The sequence below is a fragment of the Lissotriton vulgaris genome, chromosome 10, assembly GCF_964263255.1.
Source record: "Lissotriton vulgaris chromosome 10, aLisVul1.2, whole genome shotgun sequence".
In the NCBI taxonomy this organism is placed as follows: domain Eukaryota; kingdom Metazoa; phylum Chordata; class Amphibia; order Caudata; family Salamandridae; genus Lissotriton; species Lissotriton vulgaris.
The window spans coordinates 1,136,349,657-1,136,373,608 of NC_141698.1; the positions used below are offsets into that span (position 1 = coordinate 1,136,349,657).

General features: G+C 46.8%; 1 protein-coding gene across 3 annotated transcripts in view; it reads right to left on the minus strand.

The window, feature by feature from the left end:
* LOC147689454 (trimethyllysine dioxygenase, mitochondrial-like) overlaps positions 1–23,952 on the minus strand; it is a 273,486-nt gene that overhangs the window by 122,704 nt on the left and 126,830 nt on the right. For all 3 annotated transcript variants that reach the window (XM_086942231.1, XM_086942232.1, XM_086942233.1), the window contains exon 4: positions 23,658–23,934. In XM_086942231.1, the coding sequence (XP_086798357.1) occupies positions 23,658–23,934 (277 nt within the window). The remainder of the gene's footprint in view (positions 1–23,657; positions 23,935–23,952) is intronic.

Sequence of the window (23,952 nt, forward strand, 5' to 3'; positions counted from 1 at the left end):
CGGAGCAGCCGCGCAGAGAGAAAAACCCACAGGAAACAATGCAGAAGTAAAAAACTGCAAATTAAATAATCCCGTGAAATTCACACAGTAAAATAACGCAAAAGCATAAAACTGCAAATGAAACACTCACGGCACCGTCCTGAAGAAAGCCAGAAACAGGAACCGGGAGCACCAGCGTTCCGACAGCCGTCAGAGCAGAAATAAACAGGCATGGCGGTAGGTGGGAGGGGCTTATGTAACTTTTGAATACTGGCGTTGTGATTGGCTGGGTGGAGGCAGGACTGCCTCACGTTGTTAGGACTGGGACGGGGAGGACCCATGAGGGGGTAATGCTCCTGCTCAAAGATCGGAGTTTTGTCTCTTGGCGGGTTTGACTCGCCATGCGCAGAGGGCGCAGAGGGTTATTAGCCCTGCTGCTTAGGACGTGTACCCCACATAGTCTCAAAACTGTATTTTATGAGGGTAGCAGTGAGTTACTGCTTTTCTCGCAGGGATCCCTCTGTCTACTTGTGGAGCTTCTGCCGCGCGGCTCCTGGGACTGAGGTGCGTCGGTGGCGGTGCTTCGTATAAATAATATGGGTGTAAAATGACGTCGCAGTGGTATCGAATTCCCTGTGTGTGCAGGCATTTTCACTCAACAATAAAAATGGCAAGATGAATATTGTTCCCACTGGAGCGGGATCAGCATTTTGTCTCGTGGCAGTTTTCACTCACGATAAATTAGCACTGAGGGTAAATATGTCTGCGGCAAAGAAAGTGGATTAGGTTGCAGGGGCAGTAGGTTAGTGCCCTTCCATTTCTTGTGCTTTGCAGCAGTTTCAAACCTTCTTAGAGATGTCTTTGTTCAAATGGGTGTCATTTCTGATATTTTCCTCTTCTTCATTGCTTGATTTTGCTAAGGAGAAAGTGTCACTCCTGGTGTCACACATATGGTCATTGAATGTCACTCAGAAGTGCACTGAAACCATGAAAATGTCACATATAAGCAATCTGAAACCTTGGCAGCTGTGCCCAGCAGCTCTACTCATAGCAATGCTACTGCCACAACTTCTGCAGCTGGTGGCTGTAGCCTGAGCCCCTGCGGCCACCTTCTCTGCTGCCTGCACGTGTGCCAAAACCGGTACCTGGCAGAACGCCAATACTAGCACCAGTACTGAGGACAAAGCCATCGCAAGCCGCTGCCACAGGTGACAGTGGCAGCGGCTTGTGCCACCTCCCTTCAAGTCAGTGCCTGAACCGAAGCTGGTGCCAGGCAGGACGCTGATACTTGACAAGGTCCAGGAGTACTCGTAGCACAGCCATTGGCACAAGCTCTCCCATTGCCTTCACATGGTGCTCTTACCACTGGTGACCGAGCCTTAGGCCCCGGCTAGCGCCACCTTCTCTAATCGCAGCACCTGAGTCACAGCTGGTACTCACCAGACTTCTGACACCTTGACAGTACTCACAGCGAAGCCATTGCCACAAGCTCTCCCATTACCTCCACTGGTGCCCGTACCCTGAGCCCCGGCTGGTGCCACCAGGTCTGGTCCCGGACACCACTTATGAACCCCGGCACGCCATCAAAACCAGCTTTTCCCATATTCTGCTATTTCACACCATAACCAACGCCATTGATTGACAATTTGTGAAATCCTTGAACTTTAAAAATGTAAGTTTATTGGGAGCTGTTTTGAAAAGGCTTAAGAAACCTGTTTTGGTTCCAGCAGCGTGCTGGTATTACCAGTGGTGAAGCGATTGTGTTGCTTGAAATGGTGAGGCCTTGCTCAGAAGAGACAGGGCTGCTTCAAAAGGCGAAATATTCTTTGGAAGAGATTAGAGTGATTGAAAGGATGAGTCATTTGAAGAGTGGAGGCCGATTGACAAGTTGAGATACTGCAAGGGATAAGGCTGGTTGAAAAGGTCTGACATTTTTTAGAAGAGATAAGTTTGCTTGAAAATGGGAGACATTGTTTGAAAGAGATAAATCTGCCTGAAAAGGTGAGACATACAGGGCCTCATTTATGAAAAGTGACGCATCGCTACGTGAAAACAGCGATGCGTCACTTTTCATTGCGCCCTCCTTGCGAGACCAATGATGCGTCATATTTACAGTATGAGGCATCATTGCGCAAGGAGTTACAGATACGTCAGTATTTCAGACGTATCTGTAAGATCAAAAGTGACGCATTGCTGGAGTGTGTCACAAAAGTGACGCAACTCCAGCAATGCGTCCTTTCACATGGGGAAAGCCCTAAGTGAAAGGGCCTGCGTCAGTCTTACTCCTGCTGTGAGGCAGGCGTAAGATATTGACGCATTTGCGTCCTAGAAGTGGCGCAGTGAAATCTTATAGATTTCACTGCGTCACTTCTACAAGCCTTACTTGTGTCAATACGCCTCCCTTGCATACATTACACCTGGCGCAGGGATAATGTGGCGCAGGGGTTTACAAAGTGACGCATAAACATAGATGCGTCACTTTTTAAATATGGCGCAAAAAGGCACATTTTTTACGCCACTTGTGCATCATAAAAAGTGACGCACCGGCGGCGTAAAAGTGACGCGCAGCATCATAAATGAGGCGCACAGTGCTTAATTTGAGCTGGTGGTTGCAGGGGGTGATTTTTTGGGGACTGCCACTTGTTTTTTCCCAAACGACTTTGATCCAGAGCGAGAGAGAGAAAAAACAGTAAAGGTGAAAAGAAGGAGGAAGAGAAAGACAGAAAACAGTGACCGAGGGAGAAAGGAGAGATGATAAGGAAGCTGAAGGAATGATAGAACAAGCATTTGCAATGCAATAGTTCTCACATTTACAAGAGTGTGAGCAAACGCGAGACCTATTGCATTGCAAATTACTTGCGCCCATGCCCTTCACAAACAGATGGGTTTTTTTTGTAAAAGAGTCCATGCTGCGCTTTCACTTTGATAGCGGACGTGCACCTTCCTATAGACGGGGCTTGTCTAAAGAAAGGGGTGCAGCCTCAATGAATCTGAAAGCGCCGCATGGGCGCAAGTTAAAAAAATAATAAGTAAGCACAGCCGCTATACTTAGATAAAGCAGACATGTAACAAGATAAGTAAAAGGTCCAGTCGCTAAGGGAGGTAACAAATGCAGACATGGCAGTACCAAGGAGGGACTAGCGAGCCTAATAACAACTTGGAAGCCAGCGTTTATGAAGGACAATGACTCAAGCCAATGAAAAATATGGTCGGAGAGTGGGCAGGGCTTCAAATCCATGCTCCAATACTGCATGCCTCGCAGCAGCGCATGCGCTGCCCAGGCTCGACCTAAATAATTATTTTTAAAAGAAATAGAAGAAGTACATGAAAACATCACCCCCTCCTCTTGTCCATTAAAGCTAGGTGGGTCGCGAAAAATTGTTCTAAAAATGAGGCAGTGGATCTTAAATGTTTGGGGAGCGCTGTTTTAGGACATTGACAAAGTTGTAGGTGAGCATTTATTTGTGGTTTATAAAGAGGCAACGGGTACAAGCCATCTTGTTATAGACAGGGCCACTGGAATTATTCAGCCAGGGGAGGGCCAACTTATGTGGCAGAGTTGAATTCATTATGCGTCATGAAAAGCAAAGTATGCGTCCTCATGCGGCACATTTTGTGTGATGATTATCCTAATATTTCGGCATGTTTACACATCCTAACATGATTTGGTCAAAGGTTTAACCTCATTAGTACCACTTTGAAACCCAAATACACAAATAAGGAAGAGAAAGGTATCCAGTCACTCAACCTTTGCAAAGGGACTTCCGCTGCGCAGCAACAAGTTATTTGTAACTTTGATCTGTTTGAGATAGACACTAGGGGGCAGATTTACAAGCCCCTTGTGCCCCTTTTACGCTGCCGTTGCGTTATTTTTGGGTTGCAGTGGCAGCGCAAAAGAAGCACCATGGTGCAGGGTACTTACAACGTCAGGCGCACATTTTAACCTCTTCCGTGCTCATGACGGCCCCCGGCCATCAAGAGTCACGGTGGGCGTGTGCACACTACGGCCGGGGGCCGACCGAGCCACGCCTGCGAATGGAATGTCCCAGCACGGCGGCGGAATTCGCGCTGCAGTGAAGAGGTTAACAAGAACTACAAACCCAACAATTCTCGTCTATTCATTCATTTTAATGGGAAGAAGCAACAGTGCTCGATGCAACATAAACACTGCTGTGGGGGAAATGCACCTGATAAACACCAGGGCTGATAGGTTTTGACAATGTCATGTGACACAGAGGACATCCAATGCGAGAGCAACTAGGAGGGAGGAGGGGCCATCACATCTATAAAGTGTGATGGCCAAACAAAACTATCTCTTAGTGAAATCGCCAGCGAGGCTGCTAAGCCCACAAAGGAGGGACATTTATGCACATGCACCAATAACAAGCAAGCTTTTGTAAATGACCCAGATAACAGCCAATGGCGACAGGTGGGTGTGCCAAACCACACAGAAGAGATATAACAGGTCGATCAAGCTCGACCTAAAAACGAAGGGATTGTCTGGTGGGGATACAAGAGGTATGAGATAAAATCATTACTACACAGCCTTGGTATCAGCACACCGTCCTTCAGTAGTGCCGGCAGTGGGCTTCTAACAAACAATTTGGCTCCTGGTAGTTATTCTTTTACAAATTAAGCATTGCAGACATTGGGGATTGATGTTTACTTTTCTTTCTCTGACTGCAAAGTGAACGATGTAACAATGTTGCTGGGGTTCAGGAAAGGATAGGCCGTAGGATGTAATTTTTTGTAACACACTGCAAAATGTAAATACCTGCTAATAAACTGTACAAATATTTCAACTATATCAGCATCTAGGAAAGAAAAATAAAGCATATTTTTAATTCTGAAGCATGATGGAAAGAAAGATTTTAATAGGATCAAAACAAATCAAGACACTTGGTCCAGCACAAATGATAAATATTTGTTGAACCTATTTTCTACTCATTATTGCGTGGGTGCTACTTAGTTTTCATTAGTGCAACTGTATGTCCGTGTGCTATCTCTAAACAAGAGTGCGCCATCGCACCATGCTGTGGTAATATATTGCAGGTGAGTACTTTAAAATGCACCCAGAGCTGCAGACCACGCCTAGCCCTCTCCTGCTCAACGCATGTGAGTCATTTGCTGCACTTTTTCAGTGTGTAACAGTAGGATTTTTTAAAGGATCACTCTGACTTTAGTGTTATAAAAATGATGGTAGCGTCCCACTCGGAAAACCTGTTGAATCACCACTTGGTGCGAGGAGGAGATAGTCAGAGATAAGGGGAGAGGGGTTACTAAGAGATGCTAGGAGCTTTCCTTCAGAAGAGTTTTTCAGGCACCTTTGGGCTTGGTGGAGAGATGTGTGGTGGATGTTGGAATGTAATTAGGAAGAGACCAGTTAAAAGGTAGCAGGAAGTGGTCATTCCAGAGTAGATACTCCTGATGTGAGTAGAATAAGGAGGAGAGGAAGTAACTAAGAGATCAAGCGCCTGACCAACCCAGTAGCGGCTGGCCCAGATCTGGGGTTGTAGGGTGGGCCCACGGGGATGTAAAAAGAAAAAAAGAAAAAACGTACCTACTTGCCGCTCTCCCGCTCTCTCTCACATCGTCTCAGTCTCTGAGGGGCCGGAACAGGAAGCAGCCAGGCCCCATCCCCTAAGCCAATCACAATTGGTCTGAACGTCGTGGAGCGGCGCTCAGCCAGGTAATGGGGGCCTGGGCGTGTTCTCCACACAGGCTGTGATGCAGCCTGCACGGAGAACATGCAAAGTGCGCATAACTGTTTGACCTGCTGAGGGGGCCGGCCAAACAGTCATTGCCACTGGGAAGGGGCAAACGGCTCCTCCTCTGCTCTGAGAGCAGAGCAGCCCGCCCCCCGACTGCCCCGCAAAGCTGCACAGCAGGGACACATACAACGATGATAACCTGAAATTATTATCATTTTATTTGTTCTTTCATTCACTGGGGGGGACATTCCTCCGCCTTAGAGGAGGAGCCACCACTGGACCAACCACATGGATGGGGTATGTGAAGCACAGTGAGCGCCCAATCGAGGAAAAAGGATCTGAGAGATTACAGTCAATCCAGATGTTGATATTGCAGAGGAGGACATCATTATTATTGCTAAGGACAAGAAGGGAATGAAACTCAGCAAGAGAGCTGCCAAAGGAACTAGAGGCACCAGCACCAGGGGGCGACAAGAGGGGAACAGCTGGGAGGGTGTACCGGGGGGATACCCTAGGTTTGGCGTAGCAAAGATCGACCTTAGGGAAAGGATCCAGCTCAAAACAGGGTAGATCGGATGAAGTATCACTGAAAATTACCACTAAACCACCACCATGCCTAAGCATCAAATGAAGTCCAGGGCTTTCAAGCGCGGTGGGGAGGCGAGGGCAAGGTGGGGGGAGATGCTTCACAATTCCATTATGAACTCACAGTCAGGGTTCTCACCACTGATGGCCTTGGAGATTTGGTTAGCCTGTTGTCAGAGAAATCAATTTTGTAATTGTGACGTACTACTACCTAAGGTACCTGACTATTACAATTGGGTTCCCTTGTTAATTAAACACGAGAGATCAAGCAGTGGCAACCTCACATTGAATCTCACATGAGGGACTGCAGGAAAAGAAAGGTGACCCGAGGATATGTCAGTCGCGAAGAAGGAGGAGAGTGACTGGGAGTAAAGCCGGGATCAGGCTCTGAAAGAGGGGACACATTCAGGCCGTGCAATTCCAAACCAGAGTACGTCTTCTTTTTAGAGAGCGCCTTCGTACCGGTATGGAGATGGGCAGATTTCAGGCTCTGAGTATGAACGGAGCGCAGGCACATGCAGGTTGGTTTGCCTTTGGTGCACCATTGGTACGCCAGCGATGCAGCCACAATCGTCCAGTCTTCTGAAGGCCTGCAACACCAGCTGACCAAGGGGGCGGGTGTTTGACAATCAGGAGGAAGATCTACCTTCCTTATTTCAATGAGAGGCCAGATGGCCGTTCAGTGAAGCTACATAGCGACGCCTCTTGTAAACCCACAATACAGATAAAAGCAGATTTTCTACAGAAGGGGGTATATAATTAATTTACATGGCATCTTTGGTGCCTTCGAAGTTGTTGCTTTGTATTGCTTTGTTTGTTAATGGTGTAGGGCCTTTTCTTTTACAAGTGTCTCTGTGAGACCCTATTCCATCTTGTTTGACTTTTAAATCTTGTTCTGATGGTGTAGGGATCACATGCTCACCCAATACAGGCCATAGGCCTTCTTTTTCTTAATTATGGTCCCCCAAACAAAGATACTGATAATTAACCCTGGGCGTAGTTCGTGTAGTAGCACTACATGTAGCTACGCGAAGTGCACTTCGCTCTACGCGAGATACGCGTAGCGCTGTGAGAACTGCGTAGTAAGTTTTTTGGGATTATTGCACAGTGCCGGATGCTTGTCCACACTGTGAAATCATTGAAAACGGCATCTCGCAAAGTGTGAGCTGTCGTTTTCTGCCGCTCGAGTAGATTTTTACTCGAGCGGCAGCTTTCTAAACGCAGACTGGTAGTTTCTCATCGCGAGCGGTCGCGAGCATACGTGACCACTCGCAATGAGAAACCTGACCTCCTCGCGTTGAGAATCTCGCCGGAAGGTTTATTTTCCATGCTCGAGATTGGCAACCTGAGAAAAAGTCTTGCCGAGATGTCATTTTGCTCGCTCGCTTGCGCTTGCCAACTTGTAGTTGAGGACCGCGAGCGAGCAAAAAATGGCAACTACGCTACGCTACGTGATTTTGCAGTGTGCTACTTGCAATTTGCGTAGCGCGAAGTAGCACAAACTAAGCAAACTTCGCGAGTGTAGCGTAGTTGTCCGCTCAGGGTTACTGATAATAACAACCCTAGAATCACTAAAGACCCTTGAAAAACCTAAGGGCCATATTATCAAGAATGGCAATAACATTATCACACCGGAACCTGGGCTTCTATGAGAATTCACAAGGGCATATTATCAAGCCCATTATCACCCAATACAGGCCATAGGCCACAGTTTCCTGCCGCTAAAACCGCGATATTGTTATCACCGTTCTTGATAATATGGCCCTAAATGTCGAGGAATTGCGGGACATCCTTTTCAATTTTTGGCCAGTTTCAGATAGCAACTTGAATAACGCTGCAATCAAACTACACTCACTGGAAAAACTCAGCAACCCTGAGTTTGGTGCCGGAAAAAACATTAAAAAGCTATAGGAAAAATCCAGCAGCTCCAAGGTTCTCACATGAATTAAAAGCTTTCCAAGAGAAATGCAGCCATCAAGAGCGCATGTGTAGGAATTAAGATTGTCTAAACGAAAAGGTCAAAGGCAAAGAACTACTTGTGCAGTATAAGGATTAATCAAAGCAGTAAAACACTTTTTTTTCAAATCAGCTCAGCAAAAAACTCAAACAGGGAGCTTTTTAAAACACTTAAATCTTTGTCAAAATGGAACACCAGCCCCTTCCGTACAGACAAATCTTTTTGCAATAAGCTGGCAGGCTTTTTCAGTCTAAAGTCAACTCTATTTTTCAAATCATCTCACCTTCTAAAAACGCGCTGAGCACAGGGGATGCTTTAAACCATGCTAAGTAGTTGGACTTACAGCAAGCCTCTACCTCTCTAGTTATTCCACAATTTGAAAGGTTCTCTCTCTTCACCAATGAAAAAATAATCAGTCTTATCAATCCTATTAAATCTGGGTCCCCGTCGGAATCGATGCCACCTCAGGTTCTTAATCTAGTAGACAGTTCAGTTGCCAGTCCGCTCATCGAACTATTGAATAAAATACTGACTACAGGACAATTTCTGAACAGATGGAAAGAGGCATCTGTCCTTCCACTGGTGAAAAAAATCCTCTTTGGATCCAAAGATGGCAGAAAGCTACAGGCCTACATCTTGCCTCCCTTTCTCTGCCAAAGTACTAGAACAAGCAACGAATGAGGAAATGCTAGCTTTTTTAGATGCTAGCCTGTTGCTCGATTCGTCACAGTACGGCTTCCGAGCAAATCATTGCACTGAATCGGCTTTGGTAGCAGCCTCAGAGGAATTATGAATGGCAATCGACAAGGGTGGCAAAGCTGCATTGACCTTATTGGATTTATCTGCAGCTTTTGATACAGTTCACCACTCACTCCTCATACAACGGCTCCATTCACTAGGTTTCGGAAACTCAGCACTGGCCTTGTTGAGTTCACTTCAGTGTAACAGACAACAGCGGGTGTATATGGGGGGTGCAATTTTTTCACCTTTTCCCATCCCCTGTGCTGTTCCCCAGGGGTCCTCCCTCAGCCCCACGCTATTTAATATTTATGTCAGCCCCCTTATTAACCTCATTGGAAGCTATGGTTTAGCTATATTTTCCAACACAATGACACTCAGATAGTAGGGTCTATTTCATCAGACCCAAAAAAGGAGGCAAAGACTTCTGCTGCTGCATCTCTCAAGTTGCAGACCGGATGCAAAATAATTGTCTGAAACTGAACTCTGAATAAAAACGAGGTGCTGCTTTTTAGAAAAGAGACTACCTTCTGGAATGAGTCATGGTGGGTGTCAGTCTTAGGCACACTACCAGTTCCAGTTGAGAAAGTAAGAAATCTAGGAATCATCTTTGACACAAAACTATGGGCCCGATTCACAGAACTAACTTAAGACAAAATCCTATACTTACTACTTTTGGTATTCACAGAAGTTAGGATTTTGTCTTAAGTTTGTCTTAAGACAAATTTAAGATAGACTTAGGACAAAATCCTTACTTAAGTCTATCTTAAGTCTGTCTTAAGACAAACTTAAGACAAAATCCTAACTTCTGTGAATACCAAAAGTAGTAAGTTTAGGATTTTGTCTTAAGTTAGTTCTGTGAATCGGGCCCTCTGGTTTTCAGCACAAATAAATGTGATCACTTCCTTAAGTTTTTTCGTCTTGAAGGTCTTAAAAAAATCTTCCAGTTTATTCCCTTTGACTTGCAAAAAACAGTGATGATGGCTTTCACCTTCTGGATTATTGTAATGCCCTCTATTTGGGCGCTCAGAAATATGTGGTAAAGAAATTAGTCTTTACAAAATTCAGCGGCATGTCTGCTGTTGAAATCTCCCAAGTTTTCACCTGTATCCCAATCACTACAGAGTCTCCACTGGCTTCCAGTGAAAACAAGCATTGGCATAGCCAATAGGTCTCACCTTTGGGACCTTATAAGTGCTTAGCCATGCAACACTTGATGTTGTTGCACTAAGGATATTGTGCTGGATAACTAAACACGTATAAGGTCCCAAAGGCGAGACCTATTGGCTATGCCAATGCTTGTTTATTTTTTTGTTGCAAGCTGGTGTTTATATTACAACATCAAAGTTATAAAAGAAAAAAAATAGGGTTGCCTAATCCATTTAAGTATTTGATTGTGTTGATTGGGGCAAGCGGTTAGATGGGGTTTGGGGTATGAGGGAAGAGTCCAAGGGAAAGTTAAAAGGCAGGGAGTGAATGGAGGCAGGGCAGGGTTGGTGGATGGATGAGCAGGGCTGCCAAGGCCGGAGAAGGAAGAGGGGACCAGGAGAAACGACAGAGGAGACTCATGGAAGGATAAGGACAGATGTTGTTCACAGTAGGTGAATAAGGAAAATGTAAAGGGGGCAGGAACGGTTAGGGAAGGTGGGATAAATTAGTTGTTTTACTGTTTAGTTTTTAATCACAGGATTTCAGTGATGTTTGTTTCATTGCCCACCTGCTCCCTAATAAACTGCCTTTTTACACCCTTCTGGAAGGGGAGAAATAAAACTGAGATGGGCGGGAGAGAGAGATAGGGAAGGAGTGCAATAGAGAAGTATAATAAGGTGGGAGGGTGATGAGGAAAGGTGATGAGTGCAAAAAAGTAAGAGAGAGACACTAAGATATAAAAGACAAGAGGGTGTGTTAGTGAGAGATGAAAACGGGAGGAAGAGAGTCTGGAGAGAAATGCGGGTGGCATGGAAGAAGGGGGATGCAGCAAAGCAGAGAGGATGGAGAGCAAGGCAGAGAGGAGGGCACAGTGATGGAGAATCGGAGAGCATGGACGTTAGGAGTGTGGGCGGGGAGAAGGGGAGAGAAGTAGAGAGAGAGATAGAGAGAGCGAAGGAGACAGAGAGCGAGGGAGAGAGAGAGAGAAGGAGAAAGCATGAGAGAGAAGGAGAGAAGTGGAGTGAAAGAGAGAGGAGAGAAGGGGAGAAAGGGATGGAGTGGAGAAAGAGAGAGAGAAGGAGAGAGGGGAGAAGGGGAGAGAGGGAGAGAGAGAGAAGTGCAGAGAGGGAGACAGGAGAGAAGGGGATAGAGGGAAGGAGAGAGGGAGAGAGACAGAGTAGGAGAGAGGAGAAAAGGAGAGAGGGATAGAGAGATAAGGAGAGAAGTGAAGAGAAGGATACACCCTGAGTTAGAAGGGGAGGGGTGGGGTGCTACAGAAAGAAGTCTTTCAAGTTCTGTTCATATTAGAGGTGCTTATGCCGTGTCTCTTGCATGGGCCAGTTGGAGCTCCATGTCTCTCCACACATTGCAAGTTGATGCCAAACCAGGCGTGGGTTGGCGGGGGCACTGATGCAAAACCAGGCCAGGGGGGGACACTGATGCAAATCCAGGTATGGGGTGGGGGCACTGATGCGAAACCAGGCGGAGACTGAGGCAAAACGAGGCATGGGGTGGAGTGGGCAATAATGCAAAACCATGCGTGGGGCCACAAGAAGGCATGTTAAGGCGCTGCCTCATACAGTTGTTCGTTACTGTCTTCTGAAAAAAGCCGGCTCATATGCTGGAGGCATAAACTTGTGAAAGTCTACCCACCCAGAACAGCTGCACGAGACATTACTTGCGTGGTTGGTCTCTCATTTGTGAAAGCTACACCAGGCAAGCAGACAAAATTGTAACAAGGAGCAGCTCAAAGGGGCTTTGTGGCATTTCAGATTGTGTGCTCTTGGTGAACAATGCATGAAAGCGACTCTGTGAACCCGGACATATGGCTCCGTCCAAAAGGGCTGAAGTGGAATTAGAATAGTAAAGAAGCTGACGAGGAGGGAAGGGGAGAAGGGAGGGGGTAGTGAGAGCAGACAGCAAGCGGTGGAGGAGCATGATTCACCCGCTGCCATGAAGCTGACGAGGTGGGAGGGGGAGAAGGGAGGGGGAAGTGAGAGCAGAGAGCAAGGGGGTGGAGGAGCATGATTCATGCTCTGTAAGGCTTAATGAGCCATAACAGAAAGCCATATGGCGGCTCTGCGCGCTCACGCGTGCGTAACCGCAAGCTTGAGGCCAGCAAAAGTTTGTGGTAGCACTTTGAAAACCCACTTACTAAATGTCTCGCAGCAGCGCATGCGCTGGCTCAGGCGAGACCAATAAAGGATTGCTTTCAAGGCAATGTACCTGGTCCTTAAGGCCCTCCATCAGACCGGTCCAAAGTATTTTCAGTAACCCTGGGCGTAGTTCGCGTAGTAGCGCTACGCGTAGCTACGCGAAGTGCACTTTGCACTACCCGAGCTACGCGAACTGCATAGTGCACTGTGAAAAATGCTGTTCACACTGATTGCCCAGTGCCGGATGCTTGTCGTTTTCTGCCGCTCGAGTGAATTTCACTCGAGTGGCAGCTTTCTCAATGCGGACTGGTAGTTTCTCATCGCCACCAATCGCAATGAGAAACCTGACCTCCCCGCATTGAGAATCTCGCCGGAGGTTTCTTTTCTACGCTCGCGATCGGCAACCTGATGTTGCTGATCGCGAATGAGGAAAAAGTCTCGCCGGGATGTCATTTTGCTCACTCCCGGTCGCCAACTTGACTTTGAGGACCGCGACCAAGCAAAAAATTACCACTACGCTACGCGTGTTTGCACTGTGCTACGTGCAATTCACATATTGCAAGTAGCGCAAACTTCGCAAACTGCACGAGCGTAGTGTAGCACTTAGCCCAGGCTTAATTTTCAGGAACAGTTGTCTTGGTACACGCCGAGCAGGAATCTCAGATGTAGCTCCTCACAAACCGTCACTGTTAGACCTGGCACCTTGGCGTGAGTCTTCCTCCCACTTTTTGCTGATGTGCCTTAGATGTTTTGCTGGTGTTAGCTGCTCAGGACAATGCGCCACGGCCAATCCGTGCCACAGTGCAAGTGCTCCCAATGTAAAGTGTACCTGTAATTTATTTCCATGATTGGCTCATTTGTCTTACTGTCAGTCCCCAGTAAAGTGCACCAGGAGTGCCAGGGCTTGTAAATACAAATACTGCTAGTGGGCCTGCAGCGCTGGTTGCGCCACCCACAGAAGCAGCCTTTTAAAATGTGTCTAAGGTCTGCCATTGCAGAACCTGCGTGCAGTCTGGTACTGTCATGCTGGCGGGGCAAGTGCACACACTTGCCAGCCTCTAAACCTTCCCTTTACTTCATGTGAGTCACCCCTATGGTAGGCCCTAGGGCAGGGTGCATTGTAAGCATAAGGTAGGACAACCCTGATGTGTGTGGCATGTCCTAATATTGAATTACAGCCATTTTCGTTTTTCACTATTGAAGGCTACCTACTCTCCATAGGCCAGAATGGGCTGCTGGAATTATTTCACTATATAATCCCAACAGACTCAGGGAGCATGGTGGAAAGTCAAGTTTAGTATGCCTGAACTCAGAATAATAAAATACTTCTTTTAGTAGAGTTTATTTTAATATCCTGTGTTTGCAAATGCTACTTTTAGAAAGTTAGCATTTTTGCCTAACCACTTCAGCCCGCCTCTGCCCTGATGTCCAGGACTTGCTCATGAGGCAGTAGTCAACTAAGACCACAAGTATGTCTGAAAACAAACACAGGAAACAAAAACCCTTAGTGTACCTTAAATGTTTGTGTGTGTTATATGTTTTGTATGTCTTTTTTCCTTTACAGGTTTAATGAACTGTTTGGGGCTCCAGGTGACTGCACCTGTCTGAGCCAACCCTATATGGTAACCAAACCTAATGGTTTTTTTCTTTTTTCAGGACATGTAATTACTTGTACCAGAGAACCGCTGTAGGCACATTGTAGCCATCTTTAACGAGTGTAATCACTTTTTAAATAAAATAGAACCCACTTTTCTTAGAAAAACGTGAGTAGGGTTGGGAGTTGTGCCCCGTCCTGAAGAAGGTACACCCGTACCGAAACATGTCGACGCACACCAGAGGTTCTGTCCCTAACTAAGACAGAAAACCTTGTCCTTTTGCACATTTTTTAACAGCACCAGCCAGGGGTACTGAATAAAGTTTTTCCTTTTACCCACTAGCCAGGTACTTTTTAACTTATCACTACACTTCCCACTCACATTCATTCCCTTCACTTACACTCAACACACACCACACATAGTCTGATTTGTCAACGCTCCCGCGTAGTCGCAGGTCGTAGCGTGCCGCATCCCCTTAGCGGGGTGCGAAGACCCCAATGATGAAGCATGACACCAAGGGGCCTGTTGGTGTGTGAGGGGTATTTTACACAACACTGAGTGTCCCCCATCTTTTTCCCTTTTCACACAGGTAGTAGGATTCTTCTTGTTTATTTATCAGTGCCCGTGGAGTAGGAATCCTACTTTATACTCTACCTCCCTTCTTTGTTAAATATAGTCTATAGGCAGCGCGCAGCTGCGGGAGTCTTTCCCTACAGACATACCTTATAACACACACATAAAAAGACACACACTTAGGTATAAAAAAAGAAGCCAGCGGTTCACCTAAAATGGAAGACGAACATGGCCTCACTTTTGCAGAGGACGAGATCGATAAGATTCTGGCAGACAGTAACCTTTTTGAGGGCTTATGCAATCAGGATACAGGCCCACAAACCAACGATTGGAACGAACTGCTGAACCTCAGACGTAACCAAATAAAAGCAGCATTACATGGGCTTTTTATGACCCAATACCTGCGTAACAAAATGGCACCTCCAGGCCTGATTGTAAAAAACGAACCACTAATTTTTCAACACGACATGATTTTCAAAAAAGAGTGGTCACTAATCTCCTGGCATTGCTCAAGAGACTGGTTAGTCTTTATAATAAAAACAGCTGCGAGGATCACACAGGAGCTCAAAATCGAAATAAACAAAATAGAGGTTCAATTGAAAACGTACATGTCAACAGAAGACTTAAAAGCCAGACTCGATGAACTTAATCAACAAATGACCGACTTCGAGTTTAACCTGAAACAGAGCAAAACCAACAAACTGACTAAAGATGTGGCCAAGTTCAGTCCTGAGAGTGCATATCCCTACACAAAAGCAGATTATGTCTCAAAAAACAATTACAGCGACGCTGACAGCGAAACCTCTGACACTGGCTCGTCAGGTTCCAATTCAAGTGGAAATAAAAGCAACAGACAGCGCAGAGGAGGATGGCGACAGAGACGCCAACAGTTCCCTAGACAAAGAGGGTGGCGGGGATACCAACCACCAAACCATTTCCAACAGTTTATGGGCCCACCCCAATTCAACCCCTTCCAGTTTGGTCCGATGTGGAATCAGGATTATAACGATGGCTATTATGGACAACAACAACCCTATGGAGGGCAACAACAGCCTTTTTTAGGGGCACGCCAGAATGCAAGGGGAAAGAACCGGAAAGGGAACAATGTAGGATGGGAAGACCAGGAGCAGCCCAACGCCCGAACAACTCGGAGCATGACAGGATCACTACCCAATCAGCCATCAACCAGCAAGAAGGGGACCTAGTGGTAAACCTCACACCCATCACATTAACAGTGATGCAGAAGAAAATCCTTAATAAAGGATTGGGATATGTACCCACTCAAAAACCGGATGTATTCAAGCTGAACGTGGAACTACAAGATTTTTTCAGAAAACTGAAACTACAGGCTTTTTTCAAGGACAAACCTTTACCAGAGGAGAAGACAGACACGGGGCTGAGGCTGAAATCAACCTTCACCCCCCCAGACTCAGGCGTCCCCATAGAGATTCTAACCTTTGAAAAAGCAGTGATTACAGAGGTCAACAAACTAGACACACAAGGGAGGAAGGTCTTCCACAATACCAGTGGAGAGGAACAACAAGCCCTCCGAGAACTGACTGCCAACCGAGAGCTCGTTGTAAAACCAGCAGATAAAGGGGGAGCAATAGTATTACAAACCCTTGAGAAATATGACGAAGAATGCCAACGTCTTCTGTCCGACGAACGGAACTACAGAGTATTGGAAAGTGATCCAACAGAACGACTCCGAACTCGGATTGGAGGTATGGTGGAGGAAGGACTAGCCCATGATTGGATCAGTAAAAAGGAAGCTGATTTCCTACAACAACCCACCCCTAGGATACCATACTTCTATTGTATCCCTAAGATACATAAAAACATTGACAACCCACCCGGAAGACCAATAGTCTCTGGGATCGGGTCCATCCTGGAGCCTTTGTCAAAGTTCTCAGACGCCTTTCTTAGACCGATGGTACAAGCGACAAATACGTACCTAAAGGACACCAAATCGGTCCTACAACTCCTGGAAGACACTACCTTTGATCCAACCACACAACTCTTGGTAAGCCTCGACGTGGAGAGCCTGTACACAAGCCTGCCCCATGAAGAGACACTAGAGATCATTGAAGAGGTACTCTTCACCCACACTTGGAAATACCAGACACCAAGAAACCTGGTCCTAGAGTGTATCACCATGGCCCTGAAAGACAATTTTTTTCAGTACAAAGAGACACTATACCTCCAAACCCATGGAACGAGCATGGGAAGTACTTTTGCTCCAAGCTTAGCAGGACTATATGTCCACCACCTAGAGGAACAAAAAATTCTACATGAAAGCAACCCTTACCGTTTACAGATTGGCACCTGGAAACGGTACATTGATGACATTTTCATCATCTGGAACGGCGACGTCAACAGCGCCATGAATTTTGTAACCTGGCTAAATAACCAGAACGAATATCTAAAATTCACCAGTACCGTTTCAAGCACATCGATGGTTTTTTTAGATCTGAACATTTACAGTGAGGACGGAAGGCTGAAGAGTACCACCCACTTTAAGCCGACCTCCAGAAATTGCCTGCTACGCTATGACAGTTTCCACCCAAGACATCTAAGGGAGAATCTACCCTATGGGCAATTCCTGAGACTGCGGAGGAACTGCACAGAACTGAGCGAATTCAACCGACAAGCGAAAGACCTAAAGACTAAACTAATGCAGAGGCAGTATCCGACCAGAACTATCGAGAAAGCAATGAAGCGCGCAAAAAACAACCACAGGGAGGCACTCATTCAAGAAAATCTCCACGAAAAAGAAACACAGAAAAGACCGATCTGTGTGACAACCTACTCCACCATGTCGAACCAGGTATCAAGGGTCATTGATAAACACTGGGGTATTTTGAATTGTGGAGACTTAAGTTTTGAGAAACCGATGCATGCACATCGAAGGGGCAAAAACATAAAGGACATAGTGGTCCACACTAGACCACAGCAAAATCAAATAGCAAGACTAAATGTAACTGGCATACAGGGTCATTTCCCATGTGGAGATTGCAGTTGTTGTCATCAGACCCAGAAGAGCAGAAATCTAACCTTCAGAAATGGAACGACATGGGAGCAACGCCAATTTTCCAACTGCAATACGAAGAATGTGATCTACCTAATAAATTGCCCATGTGGTTTGGAATATGTGGGCATGACCACTCGACCCGTAAAAATAAGGATAGGGGAACACAAAAGTAACATTCGTTGCAAGAAAACAACAACCAAAATGGCATCGCATTTTTTGACACACCAGCACTGCATCAATGACCTACGCTGGACTGTCATAGAACGTCTACCCTCGGAAGCAGGCCTGTTCCAAAAGGAACAACGTTGGGTGTTCCGCCTGGCAACTCATATTACAGGACTCAATGATGACATACCATGGAGCCAAGTTTCCTAATTAACCACATAACAGGAGAAGCCCAGTGATTATAAATCTGATAAAGCCTACCCTAGCCATTTACACAAAAACCGTGGAGCCATCACATGCAATACCCCATGTATTAATATTATGTCATCACAGTGCTGAATACATTTGCACAGAAGCGTGAAATACCAATAACAGACACTACATTTGTAACCTGAAACCAATGCCTCGGTTTATCAATCAAAGTGTCTGATAATAATGCGGCATAAATGAAGATATATCACGGCAAAATAAAGAGAAACAATCATAAGGAACTAGCGCCGACCGACTGACAGCATCGTGCACATTCGGTCGATTTCCAGCCTGTGCGCATGCGCGAGAGAGTACCGGAATACCGGCATTGCGCATGCGCGAAAGGCAGACAACAACACGGCAGCTGCATTGCATGAGCTCCGGACCAGCGCTAGCTACGATAATAGCCTGTGAGTGGATAACGAACGGAAAGCCCATATTTGGTCACACGAAATCCCGGTAATGAACGTATTACAGAGGCTCACATGTCACATGTGACCAGACCACATACGTGGAGGGGGTGGCTACACAGGTATTCTCCATACATGGGCATTTGCCGTTTCCGCCTATTAACCAATGAAAATATACCTTAATCCCCTTTATATACCGCCAAGCTCATCCATACTCCATTCACGGCGGAGCAGCACAGGGTGGTAGAAGGAGGCCAAGATAGGCGGATTTCGTGAGTATTTGTCTAAAACGAAATCGGACCTCTGTAGGTGCAGAATGATGGAGTTAAAAAGTGAGTAAATACAACAGCACTGATTCCACTCCTCTATCCTCATAGATTGTGGATCCACCTACCTACCCTGATGTCCAGGACTTGCTCATGAGGCAGTAGTCAACTAAGACCACAAGTATGTCTGAAAACAAACACAGGAAACAAAAACCCTTAGTGTACCTTAAATGTTTGTGTGTGTTATATGTTTTGTATGTCTTTTTTCCTTTACAGGTTTAATGAACTGTTTGGGGCTCCAGGTGACTGCACCTGTCTGAGCCAACCCTATATGGTAACCAAACCTAATGGTTTTTTTCTTTTTTCAGGACATGTAATTACATGTACCAGAGAACCGCTGTAGGCACATTGTAGCCATCTTTAACGAGTGTAATCACTTTTTAAATAAAATAGAACCCACTTTTCTTAGAAAAACGTGAGTAGGGTTGGGAGTTGTGCCCCGTCCTGAAGAAGGTACACCCGTACCGAAACATGTCGACGCACACCAGAGGTTCTGTCCCTAACTAAGACAGAAAACCTCGTCCTTTTGCACATTTTTTAACAGCACCAGCCAGGGGTACTGAATAAAGTTTTTCCTTTTACCCACTAGCCAGGTACTTTTTAACTTATCACTACACTTCCCACTCACATTCATTCCCTTCACTTACACTCAACACACACCACACATAGTCTGATTTGTCAACGCTCCCGCGTAGTCGCAGGTCGTAGCGTGCCGCATCCCCTTAGCGGGGTGCGAAGACCCCAATGATGAAGCATGACACCAAGGGGCCTGTTGGTGTGTGAGGGGTATTTTACACAACACTGAGTGTCCCCCATCTTTTTCCCTTTTCACACAGGTAGTAGGATTCTTCTTGTTTATTTATCAGTGCCCGTGGAGTAGGAATCCTACTTTATACTCTACCTCCCTTCTTTGTTAAATATAGAATAGAGGGATTACACCAGAGTGGGTGGTGGGAGTGCCCCTTGACTCTGAATAGGGCTGTGCTCTGCCACTACAATGCTGGCTCCACCTCCTGGGGAGCGAGTGATGACTCTGCCCAACACCTGGCCAGGAAGAGGGAGGACTGTCAACAGAGTGCTCCTGACTGTACTTGTCATTTCAATGCTGGCTCCACCTCCTGCGGAGCGTCTGCTGTCCCTGCCCCTCACACTGAAAGGAGAAGCCAGGAACAGCAAAACAGCGTACTCCAAAACTGAAATGGACTATGCAAAGGCCCCCCTGGCCTGAAAGAACAAAATAAACAGACTACAAATGTAGGAGCCCAGCTCCTAACAAATCAGATCCTGTTTTCCCACAACGAACCTCTGCCCAACTAGAAGGACCAAAGAAGAAGCTGAAGGACTGGCCTGCAGTTTGCCTTGCTGAGGAAGGAGAGGAGAAGACCTAAGAGGACTTTGCTTTATTGTGCTAAGAACTATCTCCAAGGGCTTGACTGAGCTTGCCCCCTGAATGGAACCTCAGGACCAGTGGGTTCCTTGTGTCTTCGCTCGTCTTGTGAATTGAGCAGTGTGTTCATCCCGCCGGAGCTGAGACTGCACCCCCTCGCCCCCTCCTAGGGCCGTGGCACCCGGGAGCTCGCCTGCCTTTCTGCCCGTAGAGAGCCCCGCTCATGTAGAGCCGCTCTCTGCCCCTCGAGTCAGGCTGCCTGCTCCTCTGCCACTCCGCCCGTTATTGGAGCGCGCTAAAGTGCTCTCTCGCCCCTCCTGACGGAATTCCCCTTTGGAGAGCGATCTACACCTGGACGGCCGCCAGTACGCCTGAACGTACCCGGGCGCCCCGCTTTGACTCCCAAGTCACGATACAGGTTGCGCCGCCCTCCTGAAGTGACCCCCAGTACCACCCGTACTAGAGGTCGTGGGCCGCGAATGCCTGTGAGAACACACCCGCTGATTGAAAGAGACCCGGAGATACGCTGGTGCCACGAAGCGCACTAACAGCGTACGACTCGTCCCCTACCCAGGAGGATGACTGAAGACTGTGCGCTGAGCCCTCAAGGTACCGCACTCTATCAACTTGCTGCAACGGGCTCGGGGCCCGCAACGTTTTGATTTCCCTGTGAATCTTGTGCGCCTTCATCGGTTTCAATACGCTTCTGCCTGACCGGCCCAGTACGCCACCTGTGGGAAGCAAGTACCCTGGTCGGAGCCATCAAGTTTGTGCCGGAGTACGAGTCGCACAACAGCATACGACTCGTACCCCTCAGTAAAGACGACCGCGACATACGGGGCACACCGTGAGGCGTGTGGGCCTTAGCAGGGCCTGTTCTCCCTGCCCGAACGACACGCACAGAAGCGCTACGAAGTGCACAAACCTCATGGACCTTGCCCCAGAGCCCTGATATCGTGCCCTGAGTAGGGTAGGAACTGTCTCTAAGGTAATTAGAGCCCGAGTGAAGCAACATTTGCATTCTGATAGACTTTAAAGAAACACTTGCCATTGTACAAACCTGTGGCCCCAAAGTCAAACCGTTATAGAAGGTCTTGTGATAATTCTGCCTGCCCACATATATTTTTAAATAAAGAATACCTATTTTTATAGAATTACCGCCTGGTGTCTATTTGTGGGGGGAATCAGTGTATTTACTGTGTATAATTGCACATGCTTAACTGACACATCGCCCTGAAGTTTAGCCTTGACTGCTCGCGCCACGCAACCTAAAGGGTGAGCAGGGGTTATTCTAAAGGGATAGTTCCCTTGCCCTGATTAGAGGAGAGGGTCCCTGCTTGTCACAAGTACCTACCTGTGCCAACCAGAGACCCCCAATTCTAACAGTCACTATTCCTAGAATAAACAAAGCAAGATGGGGAGGAAGAGCGTTTTCCATTTGTGTAGGGAAACTGTGGAACTCACTGTCTCCTACTCTAGGTAGGAGCTGAAGACTTGGCTTTTTACCAAAGCAATTGAAGAAGCTGCGGTCAGAGTTAGTTGAGCTTTAGCGACCGGTCGGCTTTGTTGTCCTACCTCTAGCGTTGAGACACCTATGGGTAATTGCATGCTTTATAAAACTATTTCATTCATTCATTCATTCATTCATTCATAAACTCATGTCACTCAGTACTAATGTCCTACGCTCACGCCACTCATTACCAATCTTGTACACTCACATCACTCAGTACCAATCTCCTTCACTCACGTCATTCAGCACCAATCTCCTGCACTCCTGTCACTCATTACCAATCTCCCACACTCACATCACTCAGTACCAATCTCCTGCACTCCTGTCACTCATTACCAATCTCCCACACTCACATCACTCAGTACCAATCTCCTGCACTCCTGTCACTCATTACCAATCTCCCACACTCACATCACTCAGTACCAATCTTCTACACTCACATCACTCAGTACCAATCTCCTTCACTCACGTCATTCAGCACCAATCTCCTGCACTCCTGTCACTCAATACCAATCTCCCACACTCACATCACTCAGTACCAATCTTCTACACTCACATCACTCAGTACCAATCTCCTTCACTCACGTCATTCAGCACCAATCTCCTGCACTCCTGTCACTCATTACCAATCTCCCACACTCACATCACTCAGTACCAATCTCCTGCACTCCTGTCACTCATTACCAATCTCCCACACTCACATCACTCAGCACCAATCTCCTGCACTCCTGTCACTCATTACCAATCTCCCACACTCACATCACTCAGTACCAATCTTCTACACTCACATCACTCAGTACCAATCTCCTTCACTCACGTCATTCAGCACCAATCTCCTGCACTCCTGTCACTCAATACCAATCTCCCACACTCACATCACTCAGTACCAATCTTCTACACTCACATCACTCAGTACCAATCTCCTTCACTCACGTCATTCAGCACCAATCTCCTGCACTCCTGTCACTCAATACCAATCTCCCACACTCACATCACTCAGTACCAATCTTCTACACTCACATCACTCAGTACCAATCTCCTTCACTCACGTCATTCAGCACCAATCTCCTGCACTCCTGTCACTCAATACCAATCTCCCACACTCACATCACTCAGTACCAATCTTCTACACTCACATCACTCAGTACCAATCTCCTTCACTCACGTCATTCAGCACCAATCTCCTGCACTCCTGTCACTCAATACCAATCTCCCACACTCACATCACTCAGTACCAATCTTCTACACTCACATCACTCAGTACCAATCTCCTTCACTCACGTCATTCAGCACCAATCTCCTGCACTCCTGTCACTCATTACCAATCTCCCACACTCACATCACTCAGTACCAATCTCCTGCACTCCTGTCACTCATTACCAATCTCCCACACTCACATCACTCAGCACCAATCTCCTGCACTCCTGTCACTCATTACCAATCTCCCACACTCACATCACTCAGTACCAATCTTCTACACTCACATCACTCAGTACCAATCTCCTTCACTCACGTCATTCAGCACCAATCTCCTGCACTCCTGTCACTCAATACCAATCTCCCACACTCACATCACTCAGTACCAATCTTCTACACTCACATCACTCAGTACCAATCTCCTTCACTCACGTCATTCAGCACCAATCTCCTGCACTCCTGTCACTCAATACCAATCTCCCACACTCACATCACTCAGTACCAATCTTCTACACTCACATCACTCAGTACCAATCTCCCACACTCACATCACTCAGTACCAATCTTCTACACTCACATCACTCAGTACCAATCTGCTTCACTCACGTCATTCAGCACCAATCTCCTGCACTCCTGTCACTCAATACCAATCTCCCACACTCACATCACTCAGTACCAATCTTCTACACTCACATCACTCAGTACCAATCTCCTTCACTCACGTCATTCAGCACCAATCTCCTGCACTCCTGTCACTCATTACCAATCTCCCACACTCACATCACTCAGTACCAATCTTCTACACTCACATCACTCAGTACCAATCTCCTACACCACAATCATCAGACTCTGATATTTTCTGAACTAAGAGCTCCTTTTGAACTGGGACCTGTTTGGTAATATGGCTTTGGTTCACATTTTGATTTTGAGCTCTCATACCTGACTAAGCTGACTCTTTGTGCCAAGCGTTCTGTATCCTCCTCGGTGGGTGGAACTCCCTCAACCAAGGCAATGCCATACCGGAGGAGGTTCTCAAGCACCTCCCGCAGGCCCTCTTCAGTCTCCAAGACCAGCTGGCAGGGCGTAGATGCCACTTGGGCTCGCTGATAGACCTCTGCATTCCACAGCTCCTGGAGGCGAGGTTTCTTCAGTTGTCCTTCATAGCTATGCTCCATCAGCCAGTCCAAGTTATAATCTGTCAGGTGACCATCCGGCCCTGGAATGGAGAAATTCA